This window comes from Mya arenaria, chromosome 10 (assembly GCF_026914265.1).
Source record: "Mya arenaria isolate MELC-2E11 chromosome 10, ASM2691426v1".
Taxonomy (NCBI): Eukaryota; Metazoa; Mollusca; class Bivalvia; order Myida; family Myidae; genus Mya; species Mya arenaria.
In genome coordinates this window covers 3,397,528-3,411,294 of record NC_069131.1, presented here as the reverse complement: position 1 = coordinate 3,411,294, position 13,767 = coordinate 3,397,528, and the positions used below count along the sequence as shown (strand labels likewise).

The following is a 13,767-nucleotide window of genomic DNA, read 5'->3' as shown; positions in this document are numbered from 1 at the left end:
ACGCTTTGGATGTGTTTGTAAAACAAGTTCTTGTATTTTGTTACAGTTTCTCAAGCTAGAGCGAATGTCACCTGCTACATTTGTGCGGGTTGCAATGACGATTTTGAAGTTTCCGCCGCATCGACGGTGTCTGGTTGTCAGTCTTGCAAGAAGTTCAAAGAGTGGGGACGTAAGTGACTATATAGATGCATTATTCTGGAAATAATATCACTGAAGATCAATATATAGCCGAGGCATACAGCAGTCTTCATTTGATTACGGTTGATTAAGATTGTTTTTTGTCGGGCATAGTAGGTACAGTACTGCCAACAATCCTAGCACCGGTTTTAGTGGTATTTCATTTTCTGTGAATCAAAAGTAATAACTGACCACGAATGACCAGACAATGCATTACTACAAAGAGTATACATAAACCAATCAAACATTTTGATTGATAAACGACATGATAGTTTTCTGTAATTAAAAGGCGGATATATATATAGACCAAATAAAACATTCTGATTGATAAACGAAATGATAGTTTTCTGTAATTAAAAGGCGGATATATATAGACCAAATAAAACAATATGATAGATAGAAGACTGGATAGTTTACTGAAACCAAAAGGCGGATATATAGAGAAGGACGAATTTCATTTTCTCTTAGAATGTCCTTTTTATCCTCATATATACACCGATAGTATTTGCGTAGCCCAAATATTATGAAATTTACTGAACTTCTTTAAACGAATAACATAAATACTATACGAAAATTATCGAGCTATATATTTAAAGGTTTTAAAATACGACAAAATACATACTATAAATAACACTTTTCTCCAAATGTAACATATAAAGATATATCTGATATGATATCGCTATTTTAAAATTCCTCGAGTAAGGCAATACATTTATAAATCATTATTCAACCGAATGAACTTTTTCACATGACATTGTCATTTTATTGTTGAAAATAGTATATTCCGTTGATAATTGTTTTGGATTGCATCTCCTCACATTTAATTGTTAATGGTTTGAAAATATATATTTGTCTGATATATGAACAATGTATCAGATAGGTTTAATTTTTTAGCATACCGGAAAAGTTTTATTCTCTATATTATTGTTTGAAATATGTATTACTCATGGGCTGTATTAAGCTTATAGTGTAAAAATCTGTAGACGACAGTCTGGTTTACTGTAACTACAGGACGGATATATAGACCAATTCATACAATATGATAGTTAGACATAATAGTTTACTGAAACCATAAGACAGATAAATAGACCAAATAATACATTATGATAAACAGACAGGATAGTTTACAGTAACGACAAGACGAACACATAGACGACATGATAGTTTACTGTATTTGCAAGGCGGATAAATATTACAAGACGGATATAATGGACGACATGATAGTTTACTGTAGCTACATGGTGGATATATTGACGACAGGATACAAAAAAAAAGCAATTAAAACAATTTTAACGATAGACGACTGGATAGTTTAGTATGCACTCATATTTGGTTTCTCCACTTTTCACAACAATTACAAAAACGGAAAGTTACATTTATTTACTATATAGATTTAACAAAAAGGGCAAATGCCATACTAGTCCACAACAAAATGTCGAGAAAAGAATAAGCAGACTTAAGCATATTCAAAGATGAAATAGTGTCATACGCTTTATATGTGACCAGCCGAAAAAACGTATATCAAATAAATCGTAGATATGTTAGAGACTAACCTGATAGAAATATCAGATATATTGCAGAAACGTAAAAGTCAAACCTAAACAGTACATTAGATATATATGCGATAGGTATCCGACTAGCCTGAAAAGGTATTTCAGATATATCGGTTATAGTTAAGCGTTTAGCTTGAATGCGAGTATCAGATATATCGGAGATTAATACGTGAGTAGCATGAGGAAAGTATATGAGATCAATCGGATATAACAACGTGACTAACATGAAGAATTTAGTATAAAAAATATATCGGATATGAGTAGATGATTAGCCTGAAATTTTATCGGATATAGCTAAGGGACTAGTCTCAACATTTTATCAGATTGCTCGGAGATATATACGTGAGTAACATGAAGGGGTGTATCAGATATGTCAATATATAAATTACTAGCCTGAAGATGTCGGAGGTAGGAAAGTGTCTAGCCTGAAGATGTCGGAGGTAGGCAAGTGTCTAGCCTGAAGATGTCGGAGGTAGGCAAATGTCTAGCCTGAAGATGTCGGATGTAGGATAGTGGCTACCCTCAAGATGTCGGGGTAGGTATGTGGCTACCCTGATTTTTTTTTGAATATAGGTAAGTGGCTACTCTGAGGATGTCGGAGGTAGGTAAGTTGCTACCCTGAATATGTCAGGGGTAGGCAAGTGGCTACCCTGAAGATGTCGGAGGTAGGCAAGTGGCTACTCTGAAGACGTCGGAGGTAGGCAAGTGGCTGCCCTAAAGATGTCGGAGGTAGGTGTATGGCTACCCTGAAGATGTCGGAGGTAGGCAAGTGGCTACTCTGAAGATGTCGGAGGTAGGTAATTGGCTACCCTGAGTATGTCGAGTGGAGGTATGTGGCTACCTTGAAGATGTCGGAGGTAGGTAATTGGCTACCCTGAATATGTCGAGTGGAGGTATGTGGCTACCTTGAAGATGTCGGAGGTAGGCAAGTGGCTACCCTGAATATGTCGAGTGGAGGTTTGTGGCTACCTTGAAGATGTCGGAGGTAGGCAAGTGGCTACCCTGAAGATGTCGGAGGTAGGTAAGTGGCTACCCTGAAGATGTCGGAGGTAGGTAATTGGCTACCCTGAGTATGTCGAGTGGAGGTATGTGGCTACCTTGAAGATGTCAGAGGTAGGCAAGTGGCTACTCTTAAGATGTCGGAGGTAGGTAAGTGGCTACTCTGAAGATGTCGGAGGTAGGTAAGTGGCTACCCTGAAGATGTCGGAGGTAGGTAATTGGCTACCCTGAGTATGTCGAGTGGAGGTATGTGGCTACCTTGAAGATGTCGGAGGTAGGCAAGTGGCTACTCTTAAGATGTCGGAGGTAGGTAATTGGCTACCCTGAGTATGTCGAGTGGAGGTATGTGGCTACCTTGAAGATGTCAGAGGTAGGCAAGTGGCTACTCTTAAGATGTCGGAGGTAGGTAAGTGGCTACCCTGAGTATGTCGAGTGGAGGTATGTGGCTACCTTGAAGATGTCGGAGGTAGGTAAGTGGCTACTCTTAAGATGTCGGAGGTAGGTAAGTGGCTACTCTGAAGATGTCGGAGGTAGGTAAGTGCCTACTCTGAAGAAGTCGGAGGTAGGTAAGTGGCTACTCTGAAGATGTCGGAGGTAGGTAAGTGGCTACCCTGAAGATATCGGAGGTAGGTAAGTGGCTACCCTGAAGATGTCGGAGGTAGGTAAGTGCCTACTCTTAAGATATCGGAGGTAGGTAAGTGGCTACTCTGAAGATGTCGGAGGTAGGTAAGTGCCTTCTCTTAAGATATCGGAGGTAGGTAAGTGGCTATTCTGAAGATGTCGGAGGTAGGTAAGTGGCTATTCTGAAGATGTCGGAGGTAGGTAAGTGGCTACTCTGAAGATGTCGGAGGTAGGTAAGTGGCTATTCTGAAGATGTCGGAGGTAGGAAAGTGTCTAGCCTGAAGATGTCGGAGGTAGGCAAGTGTCTAGCCTGAAGATGTCGGAGGTAGGCAAATGTCTAGCCTGAAGATGTCGGATGTAGGATAGTGGCTACCCTCAAGATGTCGGGGTAGGTATGTGGCTACCCTGATTTTTTTTGAATATAGGTAAGTGGCTACTCTGAGGATGTCGGAGGTAGGTAAGTTGCTACCCTGAAGATGTCAGGGGTAGGCAAGTGGCTACCCTGAAGATGTCGGAGGTAGGCAAGTGGCTACTCTGAAGACGTCGGAGGTAGGCAAGTGGCTGCCCTAAAGATGTCGGAGGTAGGTGTATGGCTACCCTGAAGATGTCGGAGGTAGGCAAGTGGCTACTCTGAAGATGTCGGAGGTAGGTAATTGGCTACCCTGAGTATGTCGAGTGGAGGTATGTGACTACCTTGAAGATGTCGGAGGTAGGTAATTGGCTACCCTGAATATGTCGAGTGGAGGTATGTGGCTACCTTGAACATGTCGGAGGTAGGCAAGTGGCTACCCTGAATATGTCGAGTGGAGGTTTGTGGCTATCTTGAAGATGTCGGAGGTAGGCAAGTGGCTACCTTGAAGATGTCGGAGGTAGGTAAGTGGCTACCCTGAAGATGTCGGAGGTAGGTAATTGGCTACCCTGAGTATGTCGAGTGGAGGTATGTGGCTACCTTGAAGATGTCGGAGGTAGGCAAGTGGCTACTTTTAAGATGTCGGAGGTAGGTAAGTGGCTACTCTGAAGATGTCGGAGGTAGGTAAGTGGCTACCCTGAAGATGTCGGAGGTAGGTAATTGGCTACCCTGAGTATGTCGAGTGGAGGTATGTGGCTACCTTGAAGATGTCGGAGGTAGGCAAGTGGCTACTTTTAAGATGTCGGAGGTAGGTAATTGGCTACCCTGAGTATGTCGAGTGGAGGTATGTGGCTACCTTGAAGATGTCGGAGGTAGGCAAGTGGCTACTCTTAAGATGTCGGAGGTAGGTAAGTGGCTACCCTGAGTATGTCGAGTGGAGGTATGTGGCTACCTTGAAGATGTCGTAGGTAGGTAAGTGCCTACTCTGAAGATGTCGGAGGTAGGTAAGTGGCTACTCTGAAGATGTCGGAGGTAGGTAAGTGGCTACTCTGAAGATGTCGGAGGTAGGTAAGTGGCTACTCTGAAGATGTCGGAGGTAGGTAAGTGGCTACCCTGAAGATATCGGAGGTAAGTAAGTGGCTACCCTGAAGATGTCGGAGGTAGGTAAGTGCCTACTCTTAAGATATCGGAGGTAGGTAAGTGGCTACTCTGAAGATGTCGGAGGTAGGTAAGTGCCTACTCTTAAGATATCGGAGGTAGGTAAGTGGCTATTCTGAAGATGTCGGAGGTAGGTAAGTGGCTATTCTGAAGATGTCGGAGGTAGGTAAGTGGCTACTCTGAAGATATCGGAGGTAGGTAAGTGGCTACCCTGAAGATATCGGAGGTAGGTAAGTGGCTACCCTGAAGATATCGGAGGTAGGTAAGTGGCTACTCTGAAGATGTCGGAGGTAGGTAAGTGGCTACTCTGAAGATGTCGGAGGTAGGTAAGTGGCTACCCTGAAGATGTCGGAGGTAGGTTGAAGATATCGGAGGTAGGCAAGTGGCTACCTTGAAGATATCGGATGTAGGTATTCGGCTTCCCTGTAGATGTCGGATATAGGTAAGGCCAAAAAAAATATTTGTTTGTTTAGAATAACCTTCCCAAAATTTTTAGGTAGGGTATGTCGGGTTTTGTTTTTTTTTTCAAAATCTGTCGTAAGTTCAGATTGTTTTCTTGCACATGTCAGTCTTTCCTACATTGCTGTCATTGCCTGACTTTGTTTTATCGTATAAACAATAATTCTGATTAAAATCTGCATTTATCCGCCCTTCGTAACTCTCTATTCGCTAACGAATATTTTGTTTGCTCAGAAACGGAAAAAATAGTTACGGTCGGCGCATTTTTATAGGTAGGGTCGGGTTAACCCGAAACGGACATATTTTTTAGGCCTAAGTGGTTTCCCTTAAGATATCCGAGGTAGGTATGTGGTTACTCCGAAGAAAGTATGTCAGAGGTGCAAATATATTCAAATTACACGCTTGAAGGGCTTTCGTTGCTTCAATAAAAGCAGTAATAGGTTTGTTAGAAGCCTTCAAAATGATAAATGAGGGATAAGAAGGAGATACATGCATCCATGGACTGTAATGCCTTTGGATTTAATATAAAAAAAAATAGCCTAGTTATCATTGCCATTAATGGTTCAGGTAAGTATAATGTTAGAACGTTGATAAATGAGCGATAGCTTAAAGGGAATGCTCTAGCCACATAAATATATTAAAACATTGCTATGTAAGAAGAAAACGGGCGAGTATATTTGCCGCTATTCTGTATAATATATATTGCACCCAGTCTAACAATCCATATGATTCATCTAGGTATCTTTACCTTAAGTCAGCCGTTAATTCCTCATTTGTGTATAATGGACAAGCTTTAATGATTTTTGTTTGATAATTATTAAGGCTATTTTGCCTCAATTTCTATCTTCAGAAGCATAGCTGCAATAGCATTTACGTTAAAAGCATATGGTGTGGACAGCTCTTAAATGACTCGTGTGTGTGAATAGTGGATATATAGAAGACATGATAGTTTAGTGTAACTAACATGTGGATATATGGACGACAGGATTGTTTATTGTAACTACAAGGCGGACATAAAGACTGTTGGTTAGTTTGATGTTACTACAGGTTGGATACGTAAACCAATTATTTAAAAAAAATATTTTAGATGGGCGACTGGAGAGTTCGCTATCTGATACTCATGTTTGGTTACTCCACTAATCACAGCAAATACAAAAAATGGAAATTGCATTCATTTACTACACAGAAGGGCAAATGCCATTCTAGTCACAATTTATCGAGAAACAAACCAGCAAACTAAATGATAAAAAAATGTTACAAACTATTTATGTGAATAGCCTAAAAAACTTATATCAGATATGTCGGAGATATGCCAGTGTCTTTTCTAAAATAGATATCATATATATAATATTGCAGAAACGTAAATGGCAAACCTAATAAGGTGTAGTCGGGGGCCATTATGAACACGAGGGCCGTTTTCACTCAACGGCCCGGCTTCGCCGTGTATTAACCTCTTTAATACATATGTTTGTTTTTCTTATTTTGCAAGTTTAAAGTTTGCTTTTTAAAGTTTACCTGCTATCCAGTTGTGCATTCTCCTTTCGCGCTCGCTTGACTACGATTAGTTAACTCACTCTCAAATTAAATTTACTTTTTATTTAGTTTTTTAGAGTGAGCCAAACATGCAAACAACATTTTGTTGTAGCTTGTATGTTCCCATTCCAATTACAATTGATCACTTAGAAAATTCCACAACACGTCTATCCGGATTTTTTTGTACGAATCACTGACATCTGTTTATGTCCTGAATAACTGAATTCAATTAAATAAACATGAACACTTAGCAAGTAGAACGACTGTTTGTACTTAAATAAACCAATTCCTCGTATAAATGGTGTCAACATGTATGAACAGACGCTATTTTTCAAGTAAATTCAATCAGCTGCTGACACCAAAGTGTACTCCATTATTACAAAACTGTTAATTAAAACATTACAGTGTATCTTAATGAATTTGCTCCAACAGTATTCAACATTACTGAATCTTCATTAATTCGTCTGGCCGTGTATTTGCCGCAGGAATATATCTTTCAAGTTGTTCCCAAAAGTTTTGATCAGAAGTCATCTCCAAAGAATATTTTTCCATGTTCAACTCCATCAGATTCTTTCTCCAAGCACATCTCCATCAGATGTATTTCCAGTTCCATGTATTTTTATAATATATCACCAAGTTCAAACAAACCAATTGTATTTGGTCATGAATCTCCAAGTGAACCTCAACAAAAAAGGATCATGCAAAAATGCTTGATGCAGCAAATATTGCCCAGTGCGAAACTCCAAGTAGAACTCACAAGTTAAGGTCAAAGATTACCTCCAACAGAGTTAATTTATATAATTAATGTACTGTTTATCTCATCTCCAAAGTTAAATACTACACACACATCTTTAAATTATGAATTTCTTGATAATTCAATCTCCTTTAGGATATACTTATTAAAATACCAAGTTCAAGCATCAGTTTGATTACATCATCAACATCAATGTGTAACTTAAGAAATAAAAAGGCACATAGAAAATGGCTAAATGCAGCAAATATTGCTCAAGAGGTATCAAAGCTAATCTCTAAAAGATTATAAATCATCACCATGTCATGATTAATAATGTGAAAAAGAAACAGTATGTTTTTCTTGCACTTTAACATTTCTTTAAATATACAATCATGATCATTTTATCAAAAAACTTCTTGCACAGCGTAACAAGGTAGCATTTCTTAACATTGAAATATCTGTGTCCTCGTACAGAAAAAATATTTATCATGACACGCCGATGTTACAGTTCTATTCGAGATAAGCAATTAAACAGACCATCTACAACACAAATATTATTTGTTATAATGCTATGGCAAGAAAAATCATAAGAAACAATTAAAACTCGTTTTGTAATATCAATGAACGATTTGTTTACAAAACAATGCGAATGATTTTCAGGTCATGGGTCATGGGGTCATTAGATACATTCAATTTCACCATTTAAATATGCATAAACACAGTCAACAGTCAAAACATATGTATAAAAACATTGGAATAAATATAACTCAAACTAAATAGATTAATAATACTTACAGTTCTTGTTGTAAGCGAAGCTAGCAATTGAAAAGAAACGTGACCTCGATGTTTACAAGATGGCGCTCGGTGTGATTTCGGCCCGCACTATAGCGTCACTTTAGTGCGCGCGCATTCCTGCTCACGTGACTTCCCTGCATACTAATTGTTCATCACGTGACTATTTGTTTTTGTTTATATTTAATACTAATATTGATCACCAACAGACTTACCATCATAAAGAACAATAACATATTTTTCTCAAATGTAATTCATTAATGATTCAGTTAAACGATGCATTAACTTGTACAATATGTATCATTCCAGGACGGACTATTTTCAACCGAAAACACCTCATGAATAATATAATCCAGCCAGATTCAATGGCGTAGCAAGCTATTGCCGAGATGTCGTAAACCTTCGAATGAAAATGTTTAAAGTTGCGTTAAATTACTGAAATGACCACTGAAAGTTATTGAAATAATCGTATTATATGACGGTATTATAAAACTGTACATAATACCCAATGTTTTATCATCTACACAATTAAATTTCACATTTAAATGCACTTACAGGAAAGTAGTTCTGTTGCTACGCCGTGGTGTGTATTAATATATTCATGTTCAATATGTCGTGTCAGGCGACTAGTCGCGTTTCTGAAATACCGCTCTCTAAAGACTGTCGGCTTGCAGCCGACAGTCTAAAAACGCCGCCCTAACGGTCCACACTCAGTGACACTGGTTATCAAACATTAGCATATCCACTGGCACCGGATTTTCAAACTTTTTTTAATCATTTTTTAAAAAAATCAAAAAAAATCTTATAATTCCTTACTAAAAATTATGATACCGAATATGTGAAAAAATATTGAAAAATATTTTTTTTTGGAAAATATGCACTTTGTACTGTATAATATACTAACATGCATGTTAGTGTAATGTGCCGGGGCTAACTTTCAAATTTTCTTCTTTGGCTACTTTGCCAAATAAATTGCACTTATGATTATTTAAAATTATTGGATAGTGAAAACAATTATCGTTCAATCAATGATAAATCAACAAAGATTGGAATATTTACAGTTTTCATAGACGCACATATCAAATTATCCAACTTTTTCGATTTCCCTAGCTTTCCACTTAAAAACTGTTCTAATAGTATTTTATCAATGTACGGTAAGGGCTTTTGAGTTTACTTTCATTACTTCTGTTCTTAAGGAGGCGCTTTTCTATTTAATATTCTCTGGTTCACAGTTTATACCATACTTATATCTATATTAATATAGATAGTTCGGTATTTAAACCCCTAGGGAATTAACATGTACGTATATTTGCCACCAGGACAAATAGTGTTTACCCCCTATTAGAGATAATACATATATTACACTTTGTCTTATCAAGTTGTTTCTCTCGCAGAAGCAAGCACAAGAATGAAAAAAAAAAAACGCTGGTTTGCTGTATTTATACTCACGATATCACGTGACCACATCGGACGTTTCAAACCGATTGGAATAGTCCATTTTCAACGTTAAGTCTTTTTCCGTAGGGGTTTCGCCTTATATTTTCATATTTTCAGAAAACAACAGTATATAAGTTTAAATCGCTGTTCGCATCATGATTGTTTATATTTAACCATCTTATTTCAATTTACGATCATGTTGTATCATTAGCTGTTGTTTTTATTGAGAAATTCACTCTCTAAACCAATTTCATACCCCATATTAAAAGTTAAGCATTGGGTGCATAACAAATATATTAGTATTCCAAATACTATTTGTTTATGACTACTTACTATTTCCTTTAGCCTCCTATTCTTTCGAAACGTATTTGCCAATGAAATAATAACTTTTAAAATGATTGAAATATAGCGGGTTTCCTAACTATTCAAAACGAAATTGAAAGTGTACAATAGCAAAATCATACGCCTTACTGTAAACGCAGCAGACAACAGTTTTACAACGTATCGCTCGGCCCAAATTCGCTACATTAGTATGTTATACAGTACAAAGTGCATATTTAAAAAAAAATCAGTATTTTTTTACATATTCGGTATTATAATTTTTAGTAAGGAATTATAAGATTTTCTTGATTTTTAAAAAAAAATGATTGAGTTTGAAAATCCGGTGCCAGTGAGCATATCTTCCTAAACTGCGTTCGCGTTTGCCTCTCTTTAGGATTTTAATAATAAATTTGTTCAAGCAGATCAATAAAATTTTATTTATTTAGTCAAAGCATTATTTTGCAGTCGCCAAAATGATTTTAAGGCAAAAATTGAATTCACATGCGAACGTTCTACGGGCCGCAAAATAATAATCGAAAATCGGCCCGGGCCGCAAAACTGATAATCATTGAGTCATGCAAATAATCGCAATCCCAGTACAAATGTGTATATAGTAACATATGTATTAATACGTAAATAACATAAAGAGAGTGTCGATATATAAATCAATAGCCTGAAAATGTCGGGTGTAGGCAAGTTTCTAGCCTGGAGATGTCGGAAATATGTAAGCGTCTTCCCTGAACAAAGTATGTCAGTGGTGTAAATATTTTAAATTTAATACATGCTTAATTCACACTTTCTTCAGATTATAGCAGCACAATAATACGCACGTGCGAGATGTCAACGATTGGTGAAGGATGCTCTGACGACATTTCCGGGATAGACACACAGACTTGCTACTGTCGAACAGACTACTGTAACAGCGCCCAGAACACGTACTCGTCAAAAGTTGCCGGACTTTTGGGGTTGATTATTGCAATGTGGTTTTGTAAAATGTGGTAGAGTGGATGTTTCGCACATATATATGTTTATGACTGTACTCGTATGATAAATCTTAACGAAAAGAGTAGGGTAGCAGCGCAAAAACACCTACTTCAAGCTAATCGGATTTACGGGGTTTACTATAAATATTGTTGCGTTATTGTTTTACACTGGTAATGCAAAGTTTTATTTTACAATGTCAGTTGCACAAGTACGACCACTAGGGTGTAGTATTTGACATCATTCTGAGTATTTAAATAAGGGTCATTTGGTTTTGTACGGTTTGAAGTAGTTGTGTTATTTACCTGTTCTGTTTTTGTTATCTTCATTTGGTATCAGATATGTTAGAGATGATAAACGTAAACACGCATATTGTTTTAACCTATGCAGTTTTGTACACATATCGGTGTTTTTGTATGTTTTGTTTGCACGCTCGCAAGGCTTTACCTCATGTTATGGTTGTTTATTATTGATTATTTCCTATTTTGTTTTTGTTAAAGTTGTATAATTGTATAATCATAATATTTATTACAAATAAAACTATCGTATGAGTCTTGACAATACATGTCAATGTGTGTGTGTTGGGGGGGGGGGGTCGGGGGAATTGACGTTAGAGGGGGCGTAACTTAGGGGCGCAACCTTTTGACATACGCCCCTCCCTCAGAACCGAAAGTATACGACATAATCTGTTTGCATGGGGATTTTGGGTTACTCCCTTCAGTAAAGTTTAATAATTTGTCTGAAACGGTGAATTATGAGCGTAATTTATTACCTTCTCCAGTATTGATGAAAAAGGTAATATTCGATGATTTTAGAGGGAGCCCCGCGCCGGGTGTTCGCGCCTTTAAACCCGCTAGTGCATGGGTATTAAACCTGATTGTGCATATTGTTTACAGGTTCTAGTAGGACCAAATATTGCGGAGTTATGGCCCTTTCTACACTTTGTCATTATCCATATTGTCAGCGCTTCTTCTCCTTAATCATTTCTACATTCACATGTTCCAATTGGTCACAACTTCTATTCAAACTCACTTCCCACCAGACGCGCCGCCTGAAATCACTGCAAAAACATTTTCCTCCCGCACACCATCAGTGACCGGAACCCCAGCCCACCAGATCGGGCAGAGATATAAAACTATCTTAAAAATTAGACAGAAATGACCGTAATTCCCAGTCAAATTCAGGTAATAGAAAACTTAAGGAAACAGAGTAATATACAAAATATCAGTGTGCTCTGTGCGAGGAGACCTTCATCGTTCTTTAACGTGCTCGATGTGAAGCACCGATACACACGGGTTACAACTGGGTTTACCTATTACTGATTGCACCATTTCCCCAGTACTTCCCTTATACTATCATGCGCTAGGAAATGGAACTAATGGTACCACATGTTTACGTATACCGGTTTTAAGCGGCCGAGTTCGAACCCGCGACCTTCTGCACCAAAGCGAACGCTGTACCACCATTAAGCTATCTAGGCGGTCGACTGACTAGATTTGATCTGAACCGATTAGCTATACAAGTGAAAGGAACCATTAGTAATTGAATCACTGAGATAAAAAGATTTTGCAGATTTGCGGATTGCGCATTCCCCCTTAGAATAACTATTAGTTGGTGGGGTACATTAAAGTATCCAATGTATGCAATCTAATTGTATTAAAATCTCAAAGTTCATGAATTGTTCACGTTCATGTATCGAATGATAAATATGTGGAGTATTAAGGTGAATATATTGATACAGTCTATTTTAAGGTGAATATACAATCTGTAAATTGTTTGAAGTAAAAGATGTGATAGAGCCTTAAGAAACGTTCAAATAAATTTCTTGATACCGTCTATAAATCGTTTAAGTGAATTTTTTGGTATAGTCTATAAATCGTTCAAGTGAAGTTCTTGATAAGTCTATAAGCCGTTCAAGTGAAGTTCTTGATAAGTCTATAAATTTTTCAAGAAAATTTCGTGATACAGTCTATCAATCGTTTAAGTGAAGTTCTTGATACAGTCTATAAATCGTTCAAGTAAATTTCGTGATACAGTCTATGAACTGTTTTTGCTGCGATCGAGCCTCCACGTACAGGTTCAGTTCCGCCTTAGATCTGCTTCGGACAAGGGCTTGGACAGCGTGTACCAGCTCCCTTTTCTTGTCGTTGGGCTTGTTTTTTAACTTGTCTTGTAGTTCGCTGTACGTATCCCGGCGAACCAAACCAAACACGGAACCTGTTAAAGAAATAAAACTTTTATTAGTCGTCTGTTAACGGATTTATTGTTGTAAGTCTTCACGCGTTTTCATTCAAGAAACGTTTATCCTGAACCCCAGTATATTTCAAATTAGATCAACTGAAGAATGGTATTTGGTATAAACTTGGTGTATTTAAATATGTTTTTATCTCTTCAATTACTCATCTATGATGATATATTTATATACATGTATAAACGAAAGAATCCCATTTTTATTTTTTCTAGTCCGTTCGTGATCAGTAAAATTGACTGCATTTTATTCTTATTTGAAAACATCAATAGATATAATTTTCTGACTTTGTCTGCTACTCCCCATTCACTACCCTCACGTCAGTACGTTCGGTCACAATTCGTTATTTTCGGGTGTGTCAAACCCATCCATTTCAATTGTACATGTTTTAATGGGGATTTTCTAG

At 37.6% G+C, this 13,767-nt stretch overlaps 1 protein-coding gene across 1 annotated transcript in view; it reads right to left on the bottom strand.

Annotated features, from left to right (window-relative positions):
• Positions 1-12,789: 12,789 nt before the first annotated feature.
• Positions 12,790-13,767, bottom strand: part of LOC128204221 (uncharacterized) — a 51,359-nt gene continuing 50,381 nt past the window's right edge. Inside the window, exon 3 of the mRNA XM_052905611.1 lies at positions 12,790-13,330. Within this exon, the coding sequence (XP_052761571.1) occupies positions 13,128-13,330 (203 nt within the window). The 3' untranslated portion in view covers positions 12,790-13,127. The remainder of the gene's footprint in view (positions 13,331-13,767) is intronic.